Raw genomic sequence first — 22,634 nt, forward strand, 5'->3', positions numbered from 1 at the left:
ACCATGTCATACTTCACCCTAAGAGCAGCCGATAGACACATAAGGCGATCCTAGGATTTTGGAAGTATCAAATTTGAATGTCCGTTCATAAGGCGATCTCATCCAAATTGCTGTGTTTAAACGAGTATACAACAAATTAATTCAGCGACCATAGTCTAACGTGACCATCAAAACCCTAATGGTTTGAATGAATGCTCCAAGTCAAAACTACAAAATAATTGGTCGTGTTCGACAATAATTAAAAAAAAGTGTACAATAATGCTGGGCAGGCAGTTTCTAACCGCTCCTCCATAACATCAATTTTAAAAAAAAATAAAATAAAATAAAATAAAATTGCTGATAGACAGACAGGCATAACTCACCTGATCATTGAGATTTTGGCAATTTGGCTCATTAATTATCAGGGGATCTCGGCTCCTCTGAGTCATCCCCTGGAAGACCAAACATCCGTAGGTTTCGGTCCATGGAACCCACTGCCATGTATTTTGCATCAGCTCCAAACTTAACACATGTGACTTTCCCTGGAGACATCAAAATTATTACACCAAACAATCAACAGAAACTAGGTTTTATAATTCAGACAGACTGTATCTGGCATCAGAAATCTGCACCTGTTCCAGATAAATCAGGGAACGTCTTGATAAGATTCCACTCCAACTTCACGTTGGCTACTTGGTACACCCTGCAACAAGCCATTTAACGGTTCTATTCACATCAGATGAAAAGGATGACATCTTATCTTTCTGATTAGCAACTACCAACATTTAGAATCACAACCAGACGTCTTCTAGTGCACAAAAGCCTTTTAAGTCCATGTCCTTTCTTCCAATAAATGACTCATGATAGATATGCACATTATTACTCGGAGGCCAGAAATTGAAAATAACATACCTGGTGTCCGAGCCTGCGATAGCAAGATAACTCCCACTGAAGTCAAACTCCACTGCAACAAAAAAGCACGTCTGATTTAGCCATAACGTCTCATCAAGAAACAAAGGATGCTTTTAAATTGTCGTTTACAGAAAATTAGCACCAAGTTCAATGACATTAATTTAACCATTGCAGTCAGACCCTCTTCCCCCATCCCCAAGACACTACCACTGAACATGCGAAGAAAAAAAGAACTTCCCATGAAATAAGGAAACATAATAGCACCGAAACAATTGAATCACTAGCAGTATGATGGATCTTTTACATGCAGCAGAGGTGACATCTTTCACAATTAATCTTCGTAGTTCTGATAGAGCAGTTTATATCAAAAAATTAAACATGCGCACTAGAATTAGAAAGTACAAGACTGAAGGAAGAAATTAGAAACGTTTCATGAAAAACAAAAAGCAGTGGCATACCAGAGTTTGTTGGCGTATTTGGATCATAGGGAGCAAAGGATCTGAAGTTCCTTAGCTTCCTAAGATCCCAAAGCTTCACACCATCCATAGCTGCAGTCTGATCAATGCCAAAACAATAAATCATTACAAGGCAGTGTGAACCTCTATAACTGTTCCTACATTTAAAAAAAAAAAAAAAGCCTACCGCAAGGAAATAACCATTCTCAGAGAATGACATAGCGGTCACTGATCCAACATGCCCATCAAATTTCGCAACATTTGACTGAAATATTCTTGTTTCCATCAGCATAAGCAAAAGGCAATCAAATTGTTCATGCCTTGCAAACTATCACCTTTCTAAATTGCCAATATAGTACCTGAGATTTGACATCCCAAATCTTAACAATGGCTCCAGTGGTGCCTGTTCCAAGAATAAGACCATCAGGATGAAAGGAAGCTGAAGTAAATCCCTCCTCTGTTGAAGCTTCACCAACCTGCATATGCATGTTCTTAATAAATCAACATTCAAGTGGAGCATCTGCAAGTTTTGAGGGTACATATGCTTGCTTGTGTATCATGTTGATGATGGCAGAAAAAAGAGGAAGGAAACAAAAGAAACACAAAAGTACTTTGAGTGAGAGAGAGATACTTGAGTGAGGCATGATCCAGTAGAAAGGTCATAGAAACACCAAGTACTATCCATGGAAGCAGTCACAAAGTACTTTTGAGTGGCATGAACAGTAACAGCTTGCACCTGTTGCAAAGGTTAAAATGTCAAAATACAAATATTGTTATTATATTGTTTTATTCCAATAATAATGACCTTTCACTTGAGTGAAAGGGATTTGCAGAAGGTGATCTCTAATTCTTTAAATATCCATGATTCCCCTCAGTAACAATATTCAGATTCTTTCTTTCAGATAAAAGAAAGAATAAGGATCTTAATGTTGCTTTACACAAAGACCTTTTCTATTTCATACTCATGAAAACAGATAAACTAGATTATCAATTTACTTCTTTGTCTATTAATCTAAAGATGTCCATATTAAGCAAATTGAGTAACATTAGTTTGTGAAAGCTAATTGTTCAATTAATAATTTGGACATCAAAATGACATCTACAGAAATGTTTCAACCACTCTTCATATTCTTCAGATTCTAAAACCAGCCTTTCCAAGAAATTAGAGCAATAAAATGGCAGCCAAAGTAGACTCGAAGGACCAGAAATTGTAGGTAAAAACATGAAGCCAGGTAAACGAATTAACAGCACATTTCTAATATCTTAGCACAGACATAAAATACAGTTAAGCAATTATAAGCTGATGTATGTAGAATGCAAACAGAAAACAGCATTACAGTCACATAATTTCCTTTCATAGTATGTTTCAAGGCCAACTAAAACTGCTGTCCCACAAAGTAGTCACTATTAAGAAACTTCACAAAAGTAAAGTATCCATGTTTAAAAGCTTTTCAATCTCTAACATGAAAGTTGGATAGACAATTGCCCTAAAGGAAAAATACAAACATCCGAAATAATCAATAATAGACACTAGATGCAATAGATCAGCATACCTCAGCAGTGTGGTCCCTCAAGATATGTCGACAATCATAACTACCATCTTCAGTCCCTTGCCAAACACGAACAGTCTGTAGAAAACATAAATCAATTCAAGAAGCACAAATGTAGATCATCAAAATCAAACATCACACACTTTTAGGATTTTGATTTACAAAGTCTCTTCGAGAGGCTCAGAAGAAAATAACTCAGAACTACATAATCGAAAATCATGTTATAGCTATCCTAGAAAGCATATATTATATTTTATAATTCTTTGCATAGAAGGACAAAACTAAGATGGTTAAGGCATAGTGAGGCAGCTGCAGAAAAATACCACTGTTGTATGTTTGCTTGCAGGTCTATAAACAAAAAATGGATTACAACTTCCAATGATGAAAGTAAGAACAATGAAAGAATAAAAGATAAACCTACATTCAGATCTTCATCCAATTATGACATTTTAAAAACAGAAATAACTCATCAACAATCAACGCAAAGAAATTAAAAAGAAAAATGAGAAGAAAGAGAGTGTTGATGAGTTATTTCTGTTGATGACCATACAAACAAATGGTCATCAACAAGCAAATTTCCTACAATTAAGAAATTAATCTTGATTTCTTGAAATTAATGGTCATCAACTGGTCTTTACAGACACAATGAATCAGGAATTTACAGATGGAAGAATCAAAACATGTCTAGTTAAAAGAATACAATCACATAATTTTAGTCAAGGAATGCCATCTCATACCAATCAGCCATACCAGTATATAGGCACACTGGTATGTACCAATGTTTTGGAAAAAAGGGCCAAAATGACCTGAAATTATAAAAAAAACCCTATTTTAGGGCTTTTCTCCCAATTTCTTCATATATATATTATAGTCAAGGAAGACCATCTCGGACTGGTATGTAATGGTAGGTGTATGTTGATACACCTGTACATACCAATGTTCCAAAAAAATCAAAAAAGACCTGAAATAAATAAAACTATTTTGGAAGTTCTCCTAAATTCTTTGTATATGTATTATATTCAGATAAGAATAAAGTATATATAAACCATAAATGAAAAGAAATTCTAGGTTGATTTCCACTCCTCTAATTATATGAAATGATAAATAAAACATCTTCTCTAGGTTGATTTTGACAAGTCTAATTATATGAAATTATAACTAAAATGTAAAGAATCTAAATCTGGATTTTTAATTTCGAATGATACCGATCATACCAATTGGGGTTGTTTCCGCCCAGTTATCATACGAAATCGGTCGGTGACAGTCGCTGCCCGCTACAAGACGATATTAGCCGAGGGAGAAAGAAGAAGAGGGAGAAGAAAAGGGAGAACCTAGAGATCCGGTGCCGCTCTCCCTGGACGATCCCGATCTATCGTCGGACGCCGCAGATGATATGTCGTCTCCTCCTCGACTGAGGCGACGAAGCCTCGACGTTATCGATGACTTCTCGTCATCCACGAGGGGAGAAGAAGCCTCGGTGACATCGCCGAGGCTTCGCGGGGAGAAGAAACAAGGCAACGTCAACCCTTTTTTTAATTTTTAACTTTATTATTATTATTATTATATATACCGAACGATACGCCAGAACGTACCACTCGATATACCCGTACCATACCATACCGAGCTGAACTCGATACTCTAGTACAGTATGAAATTGCGACCCTTGATCTAAATACCTTCAATTGGAGAGAAATTCCACTATATCTCGAGTTCCAATCCCTATTTTATCCGAATCAAAAGGTTATTTTTCACTTATCACCGACTAGGAAGATTAAACAAGTGAGAGAGTGAGAAAAAGCAAGAAAGAGAGTGAGAAAGACAGCGACAATTAGAGTGAGTGACAATAAGTGAAATAGGGAGAGGGCTTTACAAGAGATGAACCACGTAATACCCGCCCTTACAATGTACCTACTGCCCGAAACAAGCTGATCCACATACCAATCAGCTGGCAAACCAATACATACTGACTGTTTCATACTGATCAGGTGGTACATCATACCATGATTTTATCAATGTCAAACCGATGTGCAATAAATGCATAAGAAATTGAGTTATATAATGTGTTAAACAATCACATGGCATTTGTCCATGTCAATTAAAAAAAAAACACATGCATTTACATGCACAAGTAGACTACACAGTAGAAAGAACATCTGAAGAGATATATACCTGAACTTTACAAATTTGTATGAAAGGCAGTTCCATAAAAATTTGTAGCACATATTTGGACCAATATGTGACTAATCTGGATTATGTGAACATTCAGTTTAACATCATTGAAGAATTCATCATATAATGCTACAAAAATGAGGATATTACATAAAGTTCATCTTATTCTCTTTAAGAATTGCTTACTCCATTTCCCCCTTTGATAAAAACATGTAAGGCGGTTATGGTTTAATTGGACATTAAGATTATAGAAAATAAGAAGTGCAAAAGAATTAAACAATGGATGGTAGCAAAAGAGAACAAGTCCATATTAGATCCACAGGAAAAAGCATAGACAGTTTACATACAGAAAATATACAAAAAAAATCTTAGAAAGTTGCATATGAAGCCAATGAGAATATATAACACACTAGTCAATTGTGACTAACCTTATCACTTGACCCAGTTACAATCACTTCACTACCAGGCACAAATTTCACACTGGTAACCTACAGTGAAAAGAAAAAGAATCATTGAAAAATTTTCACTCACTAAGAAACCACTAAAGAAAGAAATACAGAGAACTGAATAACAGGAACAGTAAGCTGTGGTGGAAGCAAAAACCTTTTTTGAGTGGCCAGCAAGTGTAGATAAGATCTGACCTGATGTCCTATTAAAAAGTACTCCATTTGTATCAAAACCCCCCGTTGCAATCATGTCCTGCTAGTCATCCAGGAATGTCTCAAACAAGACATGGTTTCCATCATATAGAATAGATAATATAGTGCTAGCATAGCATTATCCAAATGCAAATTGTGTTTAGGAAAGAAACTTTAACATCAAAACCAATAGAGAAATTGCTAAATCCATCAGATTTGTAAAAGAATAGGAGCACTGCCAATTTTCATATAAGTGGTGTGGCATGGAATACACACAAATTGCCCAGTTTCATATCTTCATTAAGAAAATAGTAGATGTCTTCTTAAATGGAGAAAATATCGAATAAAGTAATCCTAGGATAAACATATCATTCTGCTATTCCTGCATTATTTGCAGCCAGATTAGCAATATTCATAAGTTATGAAAATTGGGAACATAAGCTTTCATATGCTTCTGCCTTCCATCAAGAGTGTGACAAACAACATATTTATGTTTCAAAAATTAATTATCAAGCCTTATGTTGCATATTTGGTGTTGCACTTTCTTTGTAGGCTAAAGCAAATTCCGAGAAACCAAAACTACATTACATTTCATGTCTTCATGTATCATTATAAACAGTCGAATATCCAACGATTGAAACACTAGTTCTTTAATGCATTCTAAATCCAGTGCCTTACTTTTGGGATGGTAAACTATGTCCATAAATAGTTCTACCATCCCATTGCAAAGGCTGTACAATTGTCCATTCATGCCAAAAGTTTGACCAGTTGCATGCATGCATGCATATCCTTAAAGGCATTTTGCATATTAATTCCCCATATCGACGGGATTTCCACAATAATAGCTCAACCCTTTTTTCATGTTACTCCCTAAAAATTCCCAAACCATATCATGTAAAAGCCTTTTGAGTTTGTTTAACCACAACAATAAGAAAACAATTCAAGAAATTATTTTCATCATTGTAATCTTTGATGATTAAAATTTTTGAAAATTTTATCCCTTTCTTCTCCTTCCTTGGAACAAAAAGTTTCTTCATCATGGTAGTCTTTGATACTAAATGTTTTGTCAACTCTACACACTTCTTCTCCCTTGGAAACCATACTTCCTAAAAGTTCAAAAGATACCTCATGATTTGAGTTTGTTTAAACACAACAATAAAGAAGATATCAAGAAAGATTTTTTGATCATCGTAAACTTTGATAATAGAAGTTTTGAAGATTTTACCCTTATCTTCTTCTTGCTTGGATGACTTGTCTATTCATCATGGTAGTCTTTGATATTAAATATTTTATCAATTTTATCCCATTCTTCCTTGCAACCATACTTCCAAAAAGTTCAAAGGCACCTTACAATGTCTCTTAATCCTACCACTTACAATTTCCAATCACAATAACAGTCCAAACAGCAAATTGATAGATTTCATCTGAGGATTTGCATTTGTATCAATATTTCACCTTTACTTTTCAACTAACATACTAATCTCCATGCATCATTTTCTAATGATTGTAAGGTTTTAGGTTATGTATATTCAAGGTCTCGAAAGGAAATGATATCTCCTAGATATCACTAGTTCTAATAGAAAACTTATGAAGTTCCACTCTAATAAAAAAATATCAAGACTAACATAGAATGAGAAACAAAGTATAAAACTAGAAAATAAACATTATATAGCATTACTTTGAGGACAGAGAAGTAGTATGGTCATCTTCACCATGCAAAAGTTAAATACGTAGAAGGTTCAATAAGCACTACGATTTAACATTGTCAGGATTAACATACAATACAAAGAACTGTTGGACTAATATGCAACTCAAAGAGAGACTATTGCGAAAAATGAGGCTATATATGTACATGTATATGTACATATGTATGTGTATGTATATATATAATATGTGTGTATATATGTATATATGGATATACATATATATATGTGTGTGTATGCATGTGACTATATATATATATATATATATAAACTGAAGAACAAAGAGAAAGTAACCAGAAAAGCAACCAAAGAATTGATGTACCTTGGAAGCATCAATATCAATAGAAAGAATGCCTGGCTTGTTAGTCTTGTGAAGAGGATGACTAGAGATCTGAGTGGATCTCTCCAGCGCATCAACAGAAGCCAATGTTGCTGGGATCTAACATACAAAAAAAGAAGCCAATGTTTATAGTATCCACCCATCTTTTACATCTATGTGTTCTTGGACTGTCTGCAATTCACAATGATTATTTGCTTTTCCACAACAAACATGACCACATATAGTTGGGATAGATAGCATGATGAAAGTGGTGGTGGTGATCCTGCTGCTTTCGCAGTCAAATGGTTGTGTTAAAAATATACTGATCACATGGCTGAGGAAGAGGCCAATTTGACTGCAATAGAAAAGAGAAAAGGTACCTGCCGCTTCTTCCGCTGTCCAGAAAGCAAAGCATTGCATTCTGTAAGTTCTGCAATAATAGCAGGATTAATACCAGGACGAATTCTCTTTCCATCAGGACCCAACTCATCCTCTGCAGCTGCAAGTATGATAAAATCTTACAAGATGTAGTGAATTCCTGTTGTAGAAGCCAAACTTCACATTGAATTTAAAATTATCAAAACCTCTTTTCCCATTGCTGACAATAGTTGTTGCATTAGCAGCTGAAGCCGTTAATAGAGGGATCTGTCGCTCAGCCTGAGCCAAAAGCACCCTGGCTTCATCCCTTTCCTTCTTCAGCCTTGCGATGACACGGCATGCAGCATCATGCTGAAGGATAATGCAATTAGTGCTGCAAAAATGATCTGACCAACAAGGTGCTAAAACAATATATAAAACAAAAGAAGGCTAATGGGAAAATGTATCAGCAATGATTCTAGAGATCTGATGCAGAGCAATACAAAGGAAGGTTCCGATAAGAAACAAGAGCCATCAGGTCATTCACAATTTAATTTAGTTACATCCAATCAGGAGATCATCAGATCAGAACAATCAATAGAAAATTTAAAACAACTTCCAAGGATTTGGCGCATGAGTTGCATAACAAAAAGATAGTGAATTCAAGGTTTAAACTTTCAAGAAAGATATTTGTCTGAAAATTAATGCAAACAAAGCAGTTTCTGGAACTTAATGCAGCAATCAGCAATTGAATGTTGAACATACATTTACCACAGCATTAAATATGAACCAATTTAAGGCATAGAAAGAACAATCATAAACTCCCTGCTCCATGTTTCAAGTTAAAAAACATCTAGATAAAAAGGATTGATAATGATTACTTTAAGAACCAAGAATGAGAAACAGCATCAGCAGTTTGAAATTGTTTTTGTGGCCAAAGTAATTTGCAAAAAAAGACTTCAACAACTACAAAAAGAACAAAAAAATAAAGAAGAACCTAGAGAAGGAAAAGACCAAATATTGAACTCACACCGCCACTAGAAGGCTATGAAATCAGTGGAAAGATTTCACAACTCTATACACCTTGCAAACTTCAGTCTCATGATTGGAACAAGGTACTTATCAACACCGATAAAGTGAATTTAAAACCAAAAAAACAACAAAAATAGGAAACCACTTCATCTTACACTGAACCTTTCCCTAATTCCAATTTTTTATTCCATGACCATCTTATTATTTTCCTCATTATAGCAACTTATCACCAAAAAAAATTGTATATAGCCTAATATAAAGTAGATGAACCTCAAAGTCGCCATATCACAACATACCGTTCGATACAGGCAGTACATATTAGTCCAATGGGAGACTAGTACGAGCAATACATACTGGTATGTCAATATACCCCACTGTACCATGTTGTCACGGACAAACTCTGAAACAGGATGTTTGATGTAATACTTATATCTGTCCGTGTCTGTTGGCATGTTCATGCCTTGTACAGCGTGTAGAGGGGCAGTCGAAGGCTTATAAGTCCCATTTTAGTTGGGTGATGGCCTCTTTAGGCTTGTAAATAAAGGTTGTGTCATGTGGACACGTGCGAGAGCTTTTCGGTCTGTAATGGACCATTTTACCCCTTTGTTGTGCCACTGTTCAGAGCTTGTAAAGTCTGTTTGTAATTTGCATTGTCTATGAAGTGTTTTTCGGACATGTTTGCTTGTGGATCCCGATTGAGGCGTTCTCTTTAACCCGTTCTCTCTTTTGTTGGTCCTAAGGGACAATGGGAGGCTTCGGGGAGGCTGACCTTTGCGGACGGACGCGCGAGGGAGCCGCACGACTTAGGCAAATCCAGCTAAGTCCGTGTCATATGGTATCAGAGCGGGACAAGCACTCATAGAAACACTTGACATGCAAACGTGGGGGACCTAGCGAGGCTGCGTTGAGGGCAGTCAGCACACGCGCGACCGTTTGAGAGAAAACAGGCATGGAGATGTAGGGAAAAGAGTCGCTCGGAGGAGCGGGCATCTGAGATTGGCATTCAGAAGAATGGCCAACCCTTCGCGCAAGAGGCACCACGAGAACAGGCAAGCTTGGAAGAATTTGGAGCGCACAAAGGTTGGGATGGCTGAGTTTGAGCTACGGCTCAACGTTGACAACTATACTTGATGGTGCTCTAGACAAACGAGGCGCTTGGCAAGAATGAGACCATGCAAGGTGGAATGAGTTGCTCAACGACCAAAAGAGTTATGCAAAGCTCACAGAGGTGAGGGGAATTGCTAACTCGAAGAATTTGGTACTCATGCATGGGCTTGTATGCGGACGACGGAATGTTCGTGGCCATCCCAAGGCGACCGAAACTCGGCGCCATGGAGCATTGAAACTTTCTCTTCGGCATGTGAAGGATACGTCCGTCGGAAGCTAAAGTGTGCAACGAGTTCAGCATGTTGCTAGGCCTTGAGGGGCGCAGCGGGGGCTGTATTGACATGGAGTCGCAATCTAACAAGTGCGTTTGTAGGAGGCAGAACAGTGCACAGTTTGTTCAGCAGATCGGAGTAGTCCAAGAGGATGCTGGTCTCCGAAACGAAGAAAGATGTTGCTCCAACGAGATAGTTATCCAGGAGAGATAAGTCTCAGCTCTCCAAAGGGAGAATCATGTGAGACGGACCTCACATGTTGAGGAGGAGTACCTCAACAAACAACAACTCCACGAAGCTCGATGGACTGAGCAAGCGACGAGGAGTTGTCGCATGATCTCGCTCGAGAGAATGCATTGGTGGATGCATTGCGAGATCAAGTGGGGGAGTGACCTAAAGCAACTTAAATGAAGGCATACTTGGAGTCGATGTGGAGATCGGACTCAAGGGAGGGCTGACCCGTGGAATGGTGGGCACGAGGGCCACCATCGACTCAATGCAAAAACGAGGAGCGGAGCAACTTGGGTGTAACTTGGCGAAGTACCCAAGCCGCATGAAGGGAGCCAGCATAGATGTTGGAACGTGGAGCAGAGGCACAGTGCTTTCCTTAGACAGAGGTCAAGGGCATGAACTCTTGCAGAGGCAATAGTAGGATCATGTTGTTCCATGGGTCCTTCATTCTGACGGAGCGAACTCATCTTGCATGGTGCCAAAGACGAAGGGAGCTTCGGGGCACATGCACCTTATCTCGGAGAAGCATTTGATGGAGGAACAAAGGTGACTCAATTTGCAGAGGCGAAGTTGGGTTCAGAAGGCCTTAGCACGGGGCAAGAGGACGCAGAGGCGGGTACTCTTGAATAATATGCCACAGTGTTGTCATTCGAGTTGCTATGAAGGAAGCAGTGCGCAGCGGATATTGTGCTGGTAGGGGCAGAGTCCCAGGATCCAGACAATGGTGCACAAATTACAGTGAAGTCGGTGGACTTCGGGAGCTACTAGGCGACGGACTGTCCTAGAGCGGTACTTCATCTAGGTGTGACCCACCCAAGAGTGGGTGGATGAAGGTCGATTGCCAAAGGAGCGAACAAAATCGAAGGTGGAAGAGACCCTGCGATGTATTGGCAGAGGCCACACATGGAGGGTTCACAATTCGAGTTTATTCCACAAGGATCAGAATGCAATGGAGATGTCACCAGGAGGCGACATGGTGCAGCGGATCGTGGTGGGACAGTTCGTGGCAATGCGATACACACGACAGAGTCCCGGGAGGGACTAGATCATATGGAGATATGATCGGGAGCTACTGGGAGCTCCACTTCGGTGAACAACACGACGGCAAGAAGGGCTATGGATTCAAGGAGTGAAGGTCATGGTACCGCAGAGGCGGGTCTTCCGTGCGTGCATCGAATTTTGCATCGGATGAAAACCTTGGTCATCAGCATATAGGGGCTGGGTTCCACCAAGGGAAGAGTTCGGATGCAAGTACCAGTGAGTCCCATGAGAGGGACTTGATCATGCAGAGGTATGATCGAAGCAGCTGGAGAGTTGGACTGCTCCAGAGCTCATATTCGCTTAAGGGAGCCCGACAAGTCAGAGGATAAGGTCGAGTAAGCGAATGTTGCTACCAAGGAAGCTAAGGAGAACAGAATCGGTACAAACCCTACAATGTGATGGCAGAGGCCATGCATGAGAGTTGCAGTCTGTCTTTCCATCGACCAAACAGACTGCTTGGAGAACACAGAGGTGTTGAAGCAGGAGGTCGAAAGGGGCGAGGAAGCGACGAGGAGTCCAGAGGGACTTAGCTACCCAAAATCAAGCATCAGTCAGAATGGAGGTGGACTCAGAGGAGTGCCACGGAGACATATCTACTGATCGTGAAGAAAAGGGATGCAGATGCGAGGAGACGGATAGTAGGGCCATGGGCATGGCAGCGCCATGGTACCGCAGAGGCGGGACTTCCGTGAAAGTCATTGATCCCTTGCTCTCACGGAGGGAGAGCGTTTGGTCGTGAAAGGGGCCGAGGAGGTGGAGCATGCAGAGGCAATCTCCAAGTACCGAGACAAGGCTGAAGGGCAGAGGCCAAGAAACTTCGTAAGACCGGTGTCAACAAGTTTCTCATCAAGATAGCCGTAAGTGAAGGACTTCGGGTCATGCAAGAGTGCACGACCAAGGAACGAAGCAGGCAGTACGCGGTGCTGTACCTTTGCTACTCAGTGGAGTAGGCGGCAGAGTTGATGGAGAAGACGGTACAATCCCAGAGGCGACCTCATCTATCAGAGAATTACTCCAAGTCGGGGTGAAAACTTCCCGCATTCCAGAAGTTCGATGGCATTGAGAAGGTGAATCACAGTAGCTAACTCAACGCAAGGAGTGCAAACACTTCAAGTGCTTCAGAAGTGTGAGCAAAGAGCAGGCGAAGGCCAGTAACCAGCTCGATGCATGAAGTACAACCTCGAGGAGGCGGGCGAAGTCAAGTAACCTTTGTCTTCTCAACTCTTAAGAGAATGGGCAAAACCGAGTACCCCAATTCTCTTATCTATCCAGCAGAGGAGCTCTGCACAAGTTCAAAGACCCTTCACCAACGGAAGGGAATGGAAGACAATAGTTGTCAAATCCTCACCAACGGTGATCAGTGCTACTGAGAGTAGATTGTCCGCTTCATTTCCCAACGAAATGCCAATCGAAAGCGGAAGTGATGCGAACCTACTTGGATGCGACAACTAACTGAAAGAAGAGTCAATGAGCAGATTTTGTGGAGGAAGGACCCAAAACTTCAGAAGTTTGCGAGGCGATGCTCGTTAAAGCTCCAACAAGCATCCACCCAGTTCAAGCAGCATGTGAAAATTTTGAGAATCTGGCGCAGTAAGGATGGTCTTTTCCTTCATTTGGTGGATCCACAGGAATCAACGAGGATCAACACAACTCAGCCAACCCCACACCAGAGTCAGAGTCATTGGTGAGTTGAGCAACATGGCGGATCAAAGTTCGACTACTCAAAAACAGCAGCGGAGAGCAGCTGGGAGCCAGGAGACGCATTGCAGCTGGAGCAGAAGATTGAAGACTCAGCAAAGGCGAAGAGTTGCAGTGTTCACAAAGGCTTCGACGAGGACGTCGAAGGGATAAGTGGGGGAGAATGTCACGGACAAACTCTGAAACAGGATGTTTGATGTAATACTTATATCTGTCTGTGTCTGTTGGCATGTTCATGCCTTGTACAGCGTGTAGAGGGGCAGCCGAAGGCTTATAAGTCCCATTTTAGCTGGGTGATGGCCTCTTTAGGCTTGTAAATAAAGGTTGTGTCATGTGGACACGTGCGAGAACTTTTCGGTCTGTAATGGACCATTTTACCCCTTTGTTGTGCCACTGTTCAGAGCTTGTAAAGTCTGTTTGTAATTTGCATTGTCTATGAAGTGTTTTTCGGACATGTTTGCTTATGGATCCCGATTGAGGCGTTCTCTTTAACCCGTTCTCTCTTTTGTTGGTCCTAAGGGACAATGGGAGGCTTCGGGGAGGCTGACCTTTGCGGACGAACGCGCGAGGGAGCCGCACGACTTAGGCAAATCCAGCTAAGTCCGTGTCAATGTGTTGGTACATCGATATGGGCCGGTACATACCATACCGACAGCCAATCGGTACATCGGTATGGACCAATAAAGTGAACCATGCCTCAAACAAAGTTCCACCTTGACTTGTTAGGGAGCCCTTAGATCATTCTCACGGTGAAACCTTTCATGAAAAAGACCAAACCTATACCATATCTAAGTTGAAAGGACAAGCACAATCAGAAAGCTTTAAAACAACCAATCAGACAAGCATGTGTAAAATAATAAATACAACTCTCAAGACAATGTTGTATAGTGATGTAAGCAAGGCATGAGGTTCAAGAACAACTCAAGCTCAACCTGACATTTGGTTTGAGCCCAGCCCATTCCAGTGATTTAAAAAGCACTAGGCACTCGCCCGAACGAAGCAAGACGCTCTGAAATATTAAAATATAAAATATATAAAATATAATTAATAAATGGAGACTAACAGTGCTAAAATCTAAATATAATAACAATAGTTAACAATCTACTGTTAACAGTATTTAATCAACTATTAACAGTAGTTAGAGAGGAGAAAAGAGTTAGTGACGATAGAAAGTGGGGAAAGAGTGGGCGACGATGACGAAAGAACTTTCGGACGTTAGTGACAACGACGGAGGAAGTTGTGAATGGCAACAGTAGCCACAGAGGAAGCTTCGAACAACAGCAGCAGAGACGAAAAAAGCTTTAAACGATGACGACGATGATGACAGAAGCTGTGGACGATGACATCTTGGGCGGAGGAAGCTTCAAATGTATTCATCAGTGGCAAAGGAAGCTGTGGTCCTCTCCTTCGACGGTGCAAGGAGCTGCACATGGAAGCAACAATGGCGGAGGAAACTACACACGAAAGCTAGACCTTCGAACCCATCTGTCGATGATAGAGGAAGTGTCGGTCCTGTGCGTCGATGGCAAAGGTAACGACAAAGGAGGCAACGACGAAGAAGGTAGCAACTACGCACGAAATAGGGTTTATGGCTTGGGGCTGCGCGGGGAGGGGGGAGGGTGTTTGTGTGCACATATTTAGTAACATTATATAGCTTAGTTGGTTCAATCGAACCACCTAAGCTAATGTTCAATCGAACCAAACTTAATAGCCTAGTTCAGTTGCCTCATTTTAATCGAGCGCTCGCCCGAGGTGCTCGACACCTCAATTCAAGCGAGCACCCAAGCGACGCTTCATTGAAGCGCATCGCCTAGTCGAGGTTTGAGGCGCTCGAGCCTCGCCTCGCCTGAATGCTTAGGCGAGCACCCTATTTAAACCCCTAGCCCATTCACAAGCCCAATGAGCATGATCAAATCATATTTTTACAAATCTGCTTCTTAAAGAACTAAGCTTGAACAAGCCCCAATGTGCTTGAGTTGGAACATTAAGGCCTTAAAATTAATACAATATATATAAAAGGAATCCTTCGAGTGTTGTTGAAGCAGAACCGTTAGTTGAATATCATATCATCAATTCATTTCATTTTTACAACTTAAATCAAAATTCATTTCATAAATAATCGAACCCTAACACTCTTCTATTTGATCTCCCTCATCATTATCTCCCCCAATTGTCTTATTCCTTGCTCTCTCACCCTCTACTGGTTCCACCCTCAGCTTCTTATTCCAGTTTTGGTTTTAATTCTATGTTCAAATTCAATCACAACTACAATTTGGACTTAGCTCCAACCCTGCTATATGATATTTGGTCCTGCAAGACTATCCAAATTCAGCCCAATCCCATGATTTAGCACTATTTCGAAAAGGAAAGGCAAGAATGACAAAATAGTAGTCCGAACATTGAAAAGCATAAAAGCAATGCCATGTACTCTCAGGATAAGAAAAACAACAAAACATGGGTAACAAAGGATGGTAGATCAAATGCAAGGAAACTAACAAAAGATTCAACCCATCCACCATAAAACAAAAAGAATCACTTAAAAAACTATATAATAATTAATAATTTCTCATAGAACCACAGTTAAACACCAACAAAGTGGGACAATGTCATGACTAAATTAACTGCTACCTATACATTTTCATTTAAAAGATGATGACTTATAACTACCTTATAGTTGAGACCACCAAAACTATTAATTATTCCAATGGCAAGGCTTAAAGATTAAGCTTATAAAGAAAATGCTACTAATGAGAGAAATTCTGTAAGAGCATCCATGATATCTAGCTTTGCCGAAAAAGCTTAATCTACCCTTTGATAAAACTTTAGACACCTCCATCATTGATGCTCATTTATCTACAAGTGCATGTGTTGTTCCTCGTTACCTATCAATTTAGGGAAAAATGATAGAAAGTAATTTTAATAATGAACCAAGCATGTTTCTTTAGAATTAATCCGAATGGTTGGCAAACCACGTGACTAGGTTATAGTCCCTGTATTCTCAAGTTTTTAGCCACTGTGCATAACAAGCACCTAATGAGAAAGGTATTAACAAAAACAATCATGGAAAATGACTAAGTATCAAATGCAAAATGCAAGAATAAATAAAAAACACAATTAGGACAACACAAACTGATGGTCTACAATCAAACCATATTCCCTCTCATAAACAAGAAATTAATTCATACCTGATACAAGGCATGACTTAGCTCTTGCCTCGCCGTGTGTAATTGTTGCTCCAAAGCAAAATTAGACAACATTAGAGCATCCCATTCCTATTACATAAAAAGAAAAGAAACCAACGGTTCAATTCCCAAAAGGTCAATAAGAATCTGATGTAAGAATTATTAAGTTACATAAACAGAAAAACGGTAAAATTCATTAATACTTTTAGTCTTCAAGAAGAATTTGCCAATTAGACATAACTACATAGACATACAGCTCTTGCATCATGACGACTTTTACATAACCAGGACATATCACAAGAATTAAGCTCTACAACAGTAGGTAGCCTCAGGCTTTAAATTGCCCCTGGTGAACAAACGAAATGATTGCCAAATGCAACTTTCTCTTTTTTTATTTTAACAAAAATGTCCCTCGATGAATTGCCATCTTATCTCGTTACAAGTGCAGATAAAGGTAGTAAAACCTGCATAAATAATTTTTAGAATGGATTTGGCCAATAAATGCTAAACTTAGTAGCATATCACCTTGATTACACAACTACCAAATTAGAACCAGATTATTTCTCAACACCAATGAAGAATAACCAAACACACTCCTCCATCTATTATTTGACAGGAAGCCAATTGAGACAAGCAACTCAGCTGACACTTCAAATCCATGTACTACATGGCAGCATGGGTTATCAATGAAATGGTGATGTGAATAGAAAATCATACAAATGAAATTTCCGGAACCTGCAACATATATTTATATTCCCTGAAGTAAAGAAGATGCTACATCATGAACTACCAAGTTCCAACTAATAGCCAGTATTACTGAAAAGCACTAACATCAAGGATTTTGCCATTCATTACATTCAGATTGTAATAACAGTAGTAAATTTTTCAGGACATGATTAAACGAACAAGAGAAGCCCCAAATAAACCAAAGAGTTCAGGGAGACGTACATTCTGAAACATTCCTAGCAACCCAGGGATGCTTGCAGCTTGCAAGGGTCTGGGCTTCACCACCTACCATTGGAAAAAGATTGAGAAAGAAGAAAAAAAAAACATGCAACAATGAGAAAGAAAATAACATTGAGCAAAATGCAACAGCTGCTTAAAAATCCAATTGCATTTGCAATAGTATCATACCCAGCAAAAATATTCACATATAAAGCAAGCAATTGATGGATCAATTAACAAAAAGAATCCAAAAGAGAAGATTATTCCATTTTCTGTAAAGTCGAGTCCTCATCGTTTAAGTTCTAAACAAGCTAAGCTCTTTATTTATGTTCATGCAAGGCATGATTCACCTTACCGATCCGTGCTGGTGTAATGGTCAGCTGTTGGTACAGTACTTACTGAGCTGTACCAAGCTGTACCAAATGTGCCAACACATGATACGTGGAAACATACTAAGGTACCACCCGTGCCGGTCCCCTGTCAGATAGGTACATACTGCTAGTACCAAGCTATAAGCTACGGTACGACGAACCTTGGTGCAAGGTAGTCAATAAACTCAGCAAGAGTTAATCCAAGTCAATAAGTTAGACTTTTACAACACTTAACTCTTGCCTAGTAACAATTTGTGCTTTTTTTCGCATAATATTGATTACTACAGCACATTATACCAATCTATCTGGTCCTATTCAGAGGTACAAACAGGGCAGCCTGATCAGGACACGTATCCAGACTTAACTTGAAAATCACTACAAACATGGTTGATTATGCGATGAGGCAATTCGAAAGTTCATTACATGATCATAAAACTTGAAAGTTCGTTTGGACATGGGACTTGCCATGCTAATAGGAATGGTTTGAAAGAAGTTCAATTTGAACAGCAGAGGAATCAAGCAAGGTAATTTCGGTGGTAAACTAAGTCTACTTCGATGAGTTTGGAAGTGCAAGCTATTCCTAGGTCACTCGGCTGGCAGTTCATTTTGGGTATTTCAGCAGTAGCACCCATGGCCCTGCCATTTTAGATGAAAATTTGTGCTTGGATACCTTGTTCTTGCTTAGGGACCTAAACAAAACATTATCAGTTTTCATTAGGCAGATGCCTTAATCTAAAAATAGGTGATTTTCCATATATCAAATTTTGAATTACATATATCATGAGAACTTGATTTTCTAGTGTATATACCAGGGATTCCAGATGAAAAAAACTACGAAGCATCTATCAATGTATAAGAACTGTTAGCTTTATGCATTAGATAAGAAAAAATTATCTTGCATTAATCATGCCACTCTCAATACCATGTTTCATATACAGTCCAGCTAAAATATCTTTTCTCTGCTTAAGCAGCAAAGAACTGTTTCAAAGAACTATAACCAATATGAATTATAACTCTCAAATGCTACTTGAATGGCAAAACATGTCCCTAACACCAGTGATATGTGATGCAAGAATGCAAATACTGAATCCATGTATCCATTAAAAGATGATGTTAACCCATGTCTTCGAGCCATGTGATTTGGTCACACTAAAGAAGACCAAGTGTTGTTAAAAGATACCGTTCTTTATATCTTGCTCAGTCAACCCACTATCATAAGCAAAATGCATGCCATCAAGGTCCCCGGATGTACAAAGTATCAAAAGTTATAACAGAACATAATCAGTTTCTTTAAGGCCATAGGCAGAGGCTTCTGAACCAATCAACATTTGCAAGGATCATGCAGGGTGTAAGGTCTATTTGCAGTTTAAGTGAGGCAATCAATACAGAACCCTCGAGCCATATGCTCAAGTATATTATATGGAGACTTCTATGTCATGGGAATAGCAAGCAAGAAACAAACTGCATAGCAAAATACAAATTATAGCTGCATAGTCTCAAAACATCATTGAGCAAAGATAGATATTCAACATCATGCGGATTGTAAGAAGCCTTGATCAGATGAATAACAGTTAGCTTATGTTTTTAGATGTACCTAAAGTGGAGTCTGATAAATGTTAGTGTTTTAGAGAAACTCACTCTCTATTGGTACAAGCCTGCTAGATTGGACAAACAGAAGAGATGGCCGATTGGAAAAGGCAGGAGGAAAGCTCACTAATGCCTCTGATTTAACTTCATCTCCTCAATCTCTTTCAAACAGCCTAAGAACAGCAGATTCTGGACATTTGTGATCTATAGTTGATTTCACGCAGAAGATTATGATTCACAATAATTCTGTTGTTTGAGAATAATTCTCCAGACCTTTCCTCATGGTGCAATTTTATGCCTTGTCCTCTCCCATCTTCTTCTTTCTCACTACTGCACATCTCATCTCTCCCATGTTTGTCACACGATCTTCTTGATGTTGTTTTCTTTTGACCATTTTGACTAGTAGTAAATGTAACTTACCTAACACAAAAACCCATTCAACACTGAATCTGTGATTCAAGTGCTCTTTCATGACACCCAAAGCCCTATCAAGCAAACTATGGTGATATTATACATAGAAAATCAAGTTTTATGTCCCAGAGAGGGGACACCTGGACTTCATAGCCTGTACAGCTAAATCACAGATGTATAGCCCTCCATGTACTGACTTATGATCTTTCCTAAATTTAAAACAATGAAACCAAATAAATTGCACAACATGCAACAAGATGCTCATTATCTTTTGACATGTCACTTTGCAGTGAACATTCTTTCAAATGGTTCCCCCGAATTAGACTCTTGCTACTTTTATGGTTCTTTTTCTAGTGTCTTAATCTATGTGCCAATAGTACTATGCTTTTACTATCAAGATAATAATAACTGAGAGTTAATCGAAGTTATGAAATGCACCTTATTGGTCTTCACAGGTACAAGATCATCTGTCGTGAGGTCCTCCTTGGTAACGGGGCATTTCCCGTGACTCTAACAATCCAACAGATAGGAAGAAGAGCACAGACTAATCAAGATTCGGCAAGAAAATGGTATAAGTAGAGAACAGATGCAGCAGAAGACAAATTTCATGCAGCTAGAAATCTTGAGCCATTCAATCTTCCCTAGAAAGGAAAAAAAGCGTACCGCAATGTGGTGCTCGATCAACCGCCGCTCAAAGAGAAGCCCGGATTTCTTGGAGACCACGGGTTCCTCCGGCACTTCGCCAGAGACTACAAAGAAAAGGAGGAATCGAGGTTAGAACCCTAAACCGAACGGTGAAACGAAAGAAAACAAACCCTGGGGTTTGCAGACGACGAAAACAAGTGGCGAGGCTGTACTTGCGCAGATCATTGCGGATTCGACTGAGGGTTTCGACCGCGGAATCGGCAGGCGGAGGGTTTTCGCAAGAACTGTGATTCTTGAAGGGCAGCAAGAGAGAGAGAGAGGCGGAGGAGAAATCCGCAAGGGCGGTAGGGTTTACAAAAGCTGCTTTTGTTCCAGTCGACTCGAGACGAGTCGCCAGGGCCGGATGACGACGATATATTGATTCGAGTTCACGACCAGATCCGGAATCAGAGATCCGAAACCCATACCCGTTAACGCTATACCCGACCCACTTGGATCTCTAGGAAGAAAAAAGGTAATATAATTATGCGAGCAATGGGTGATCTGCCACGAGTGCATCAAGATTGACGAGATGCCTTTTATACGGCGTGATCTGCCAACAGAGACCGACGTTGGCGAGCTGTTCCAAGACGGTCGAGTCGCCACATAGAGGCCATAATTATGGGTGACCGTAATATGTATTATATAATAAAACGGCCAATCCTTTCAGTAACGGATATGTGTCCTATTTCTCTCTCTCTCTCCCTCTCTCTCTCTCTTGTTGATTTTGAAGAAGTCAAAGGCTTCTGACACAATCAAGATGGCATTAATTGTACATGTGAACAGGAAAGACACGTATTTTTTTTATATATAATTGGTTGTTACACTGCGGCCTACAAAATCTCGCTTTTCAAAATAATTTATACATCATATTTATTTGAGGAATATTGAGAAGTACAGTTAATTATTTTCACAGTTAAATCTTCCTTCTTTGCTTCTTCCTTTCAGGAGTGATGGAATCTGCATTTATGGTTGATACTATCTAACATTGCAAGATAACTTTGTTGATCTTGTGTACCTCCTAGTACAAAAAAATAATGAACATTATTGTTATTGGATAATATATATTAACATATATCAGGAATCCAAATCTTATTACTGTTATTTACTCGAATATAATAAAAATGGAGCCCAAGGTGTAGTTACTGAGAGTAGGTAATGGGACTGGGTCTTTGTCCACGTGTTTTGTGTGCTTTGTTTTTAGTGGTAAAACAAAAATATTATCCTTCTCCAACAACAAGGCCTTTACAAGTCTTTTTCCATGTGTTTTGTTTTTCTGAATTATCTAAAAAAGAGGTAAAAAAAAATCGTTAATGGAGACGCTTTGGTGTCCCTCTCGGTGTTCTTCTTGGTGGTACTGTTGTAATAGTTTCCGCACTTCTTGTAGCTCCTCCTCCTTTAAAATGGCCCATTCGGAAGCAGAATCGGAGGGTGTATCTGCATTCCCATCGCCGCCCAAATCCTCGACTTGTACGAGAACGACATCGGCAACGATCTCCTTCCGACCTGAGGCTGCCTCGCCCTCCTCCGGCACGGCCACGACGTGTTCTCCTCCTCACCGCGAACGTCTCCTCCCCTCACTCGACGCTCTCCCAGCTCAGATGCTGGACCCCGAGATCGACCTCCTTCCCGACGTCTGCTACCTTTCCTCGGCCTCCTCCTCGTCGCTGGGCCGTCATCTCGACATGTTCACGGCCCAGGCACCGTACGCAGGAGAGTTCAGCCTGGAACCCTTCGACGACCTGATCTCCATATGCGACGTCGCCACGAGCGAATACCGGCCGTACCCGCCCGACCACGCGGCGGTCCAGATGGCGGCGACCGGTGGCCCGCCGAGGTGCCAACAGCAGCGTCCGGCGAGCGATGAGGAATTCCACGCGGCGGTGGCGGCGGCGGTCGGGATGACACCGCCGCTGTGTGCAGTCCTCGACGGGAGCGGCGTCGGGGCGTCGTACCACTGGGGCGGGTCGGCGCGCGGTGACGGGCCGCAC

General features: G+C 40.2%; 1 protein-coding gene across 2 annotated transcripts; it reads right to left on the bottom strand.

Moving 5' to 3' along the window:
* Positions 1–208: 208 nt before the first annotated feature.
* LOC135627730 (pre-mRNA-processing factor 19-like) lies at positions 209–20,995 on the bottom strand. Of its 2 annotated transcripts, XM_065133926.1 has the most exons (18): positions 20,817–20,995; positions 20,623–20,708; positions 20,398–20,469; positions 17,594–17,656; positions 16,649–16,735; positions 8,310–8,454; positions 8,106–8,224; positions 7,729–7,845; positions 5,669–5,764; positions 5,494–5,553; positions 2,900–2,974; positions 1,978–2,082; positions 1,706–1,822; positions 1,534–1,611; positions 1,350–1,446; positions 892–943; positions 612–682; positions 209–521 (listed from the first exon to the last, which is right to left on the bottom strand). In XM_065133926.1, the coding sequence occupies exons 1-18, from the start codon at positions 20,827–20,829 to the stop codon at positions 394–396; spliced, it is 1,581 nt and encodes a 526-aa protein (XP_064989998.1). In that variant the 5' UTR covers positions 20,830–20,995; the 3' UTR covers positions 209–393. The 2 variants fall into 2 exon arrangements, with proteins under 2 accessions (XP_064989998.1, XP_064989999.1); XM_065133927.1 differs by lacking the exon at positions 20,817–20,995 and having other exon boundaries at positions 20,398–20,503; positions 20,623–20,695.
* Positions 20,996–22,634: the final 1,639 nt, after the last annotated feature.

This window comes from Musa acuminata, chromosome BXJ2-11 (assembly GCF_036884655.1).
Source record: "Musa acuminata AAA Group cultivar baxijiao chromosome BXJ2-11, Cavendish_Baxijiao_AAA, whole genome shotgun sequence".
Classification (NCBI taxonomy): domain Eukaryota; kingdom Viridiplantae; phylum Streptophyta; class Magnoliopsida; order Zingiberales; family Musaceae; genus Musa; species Musa acuminata.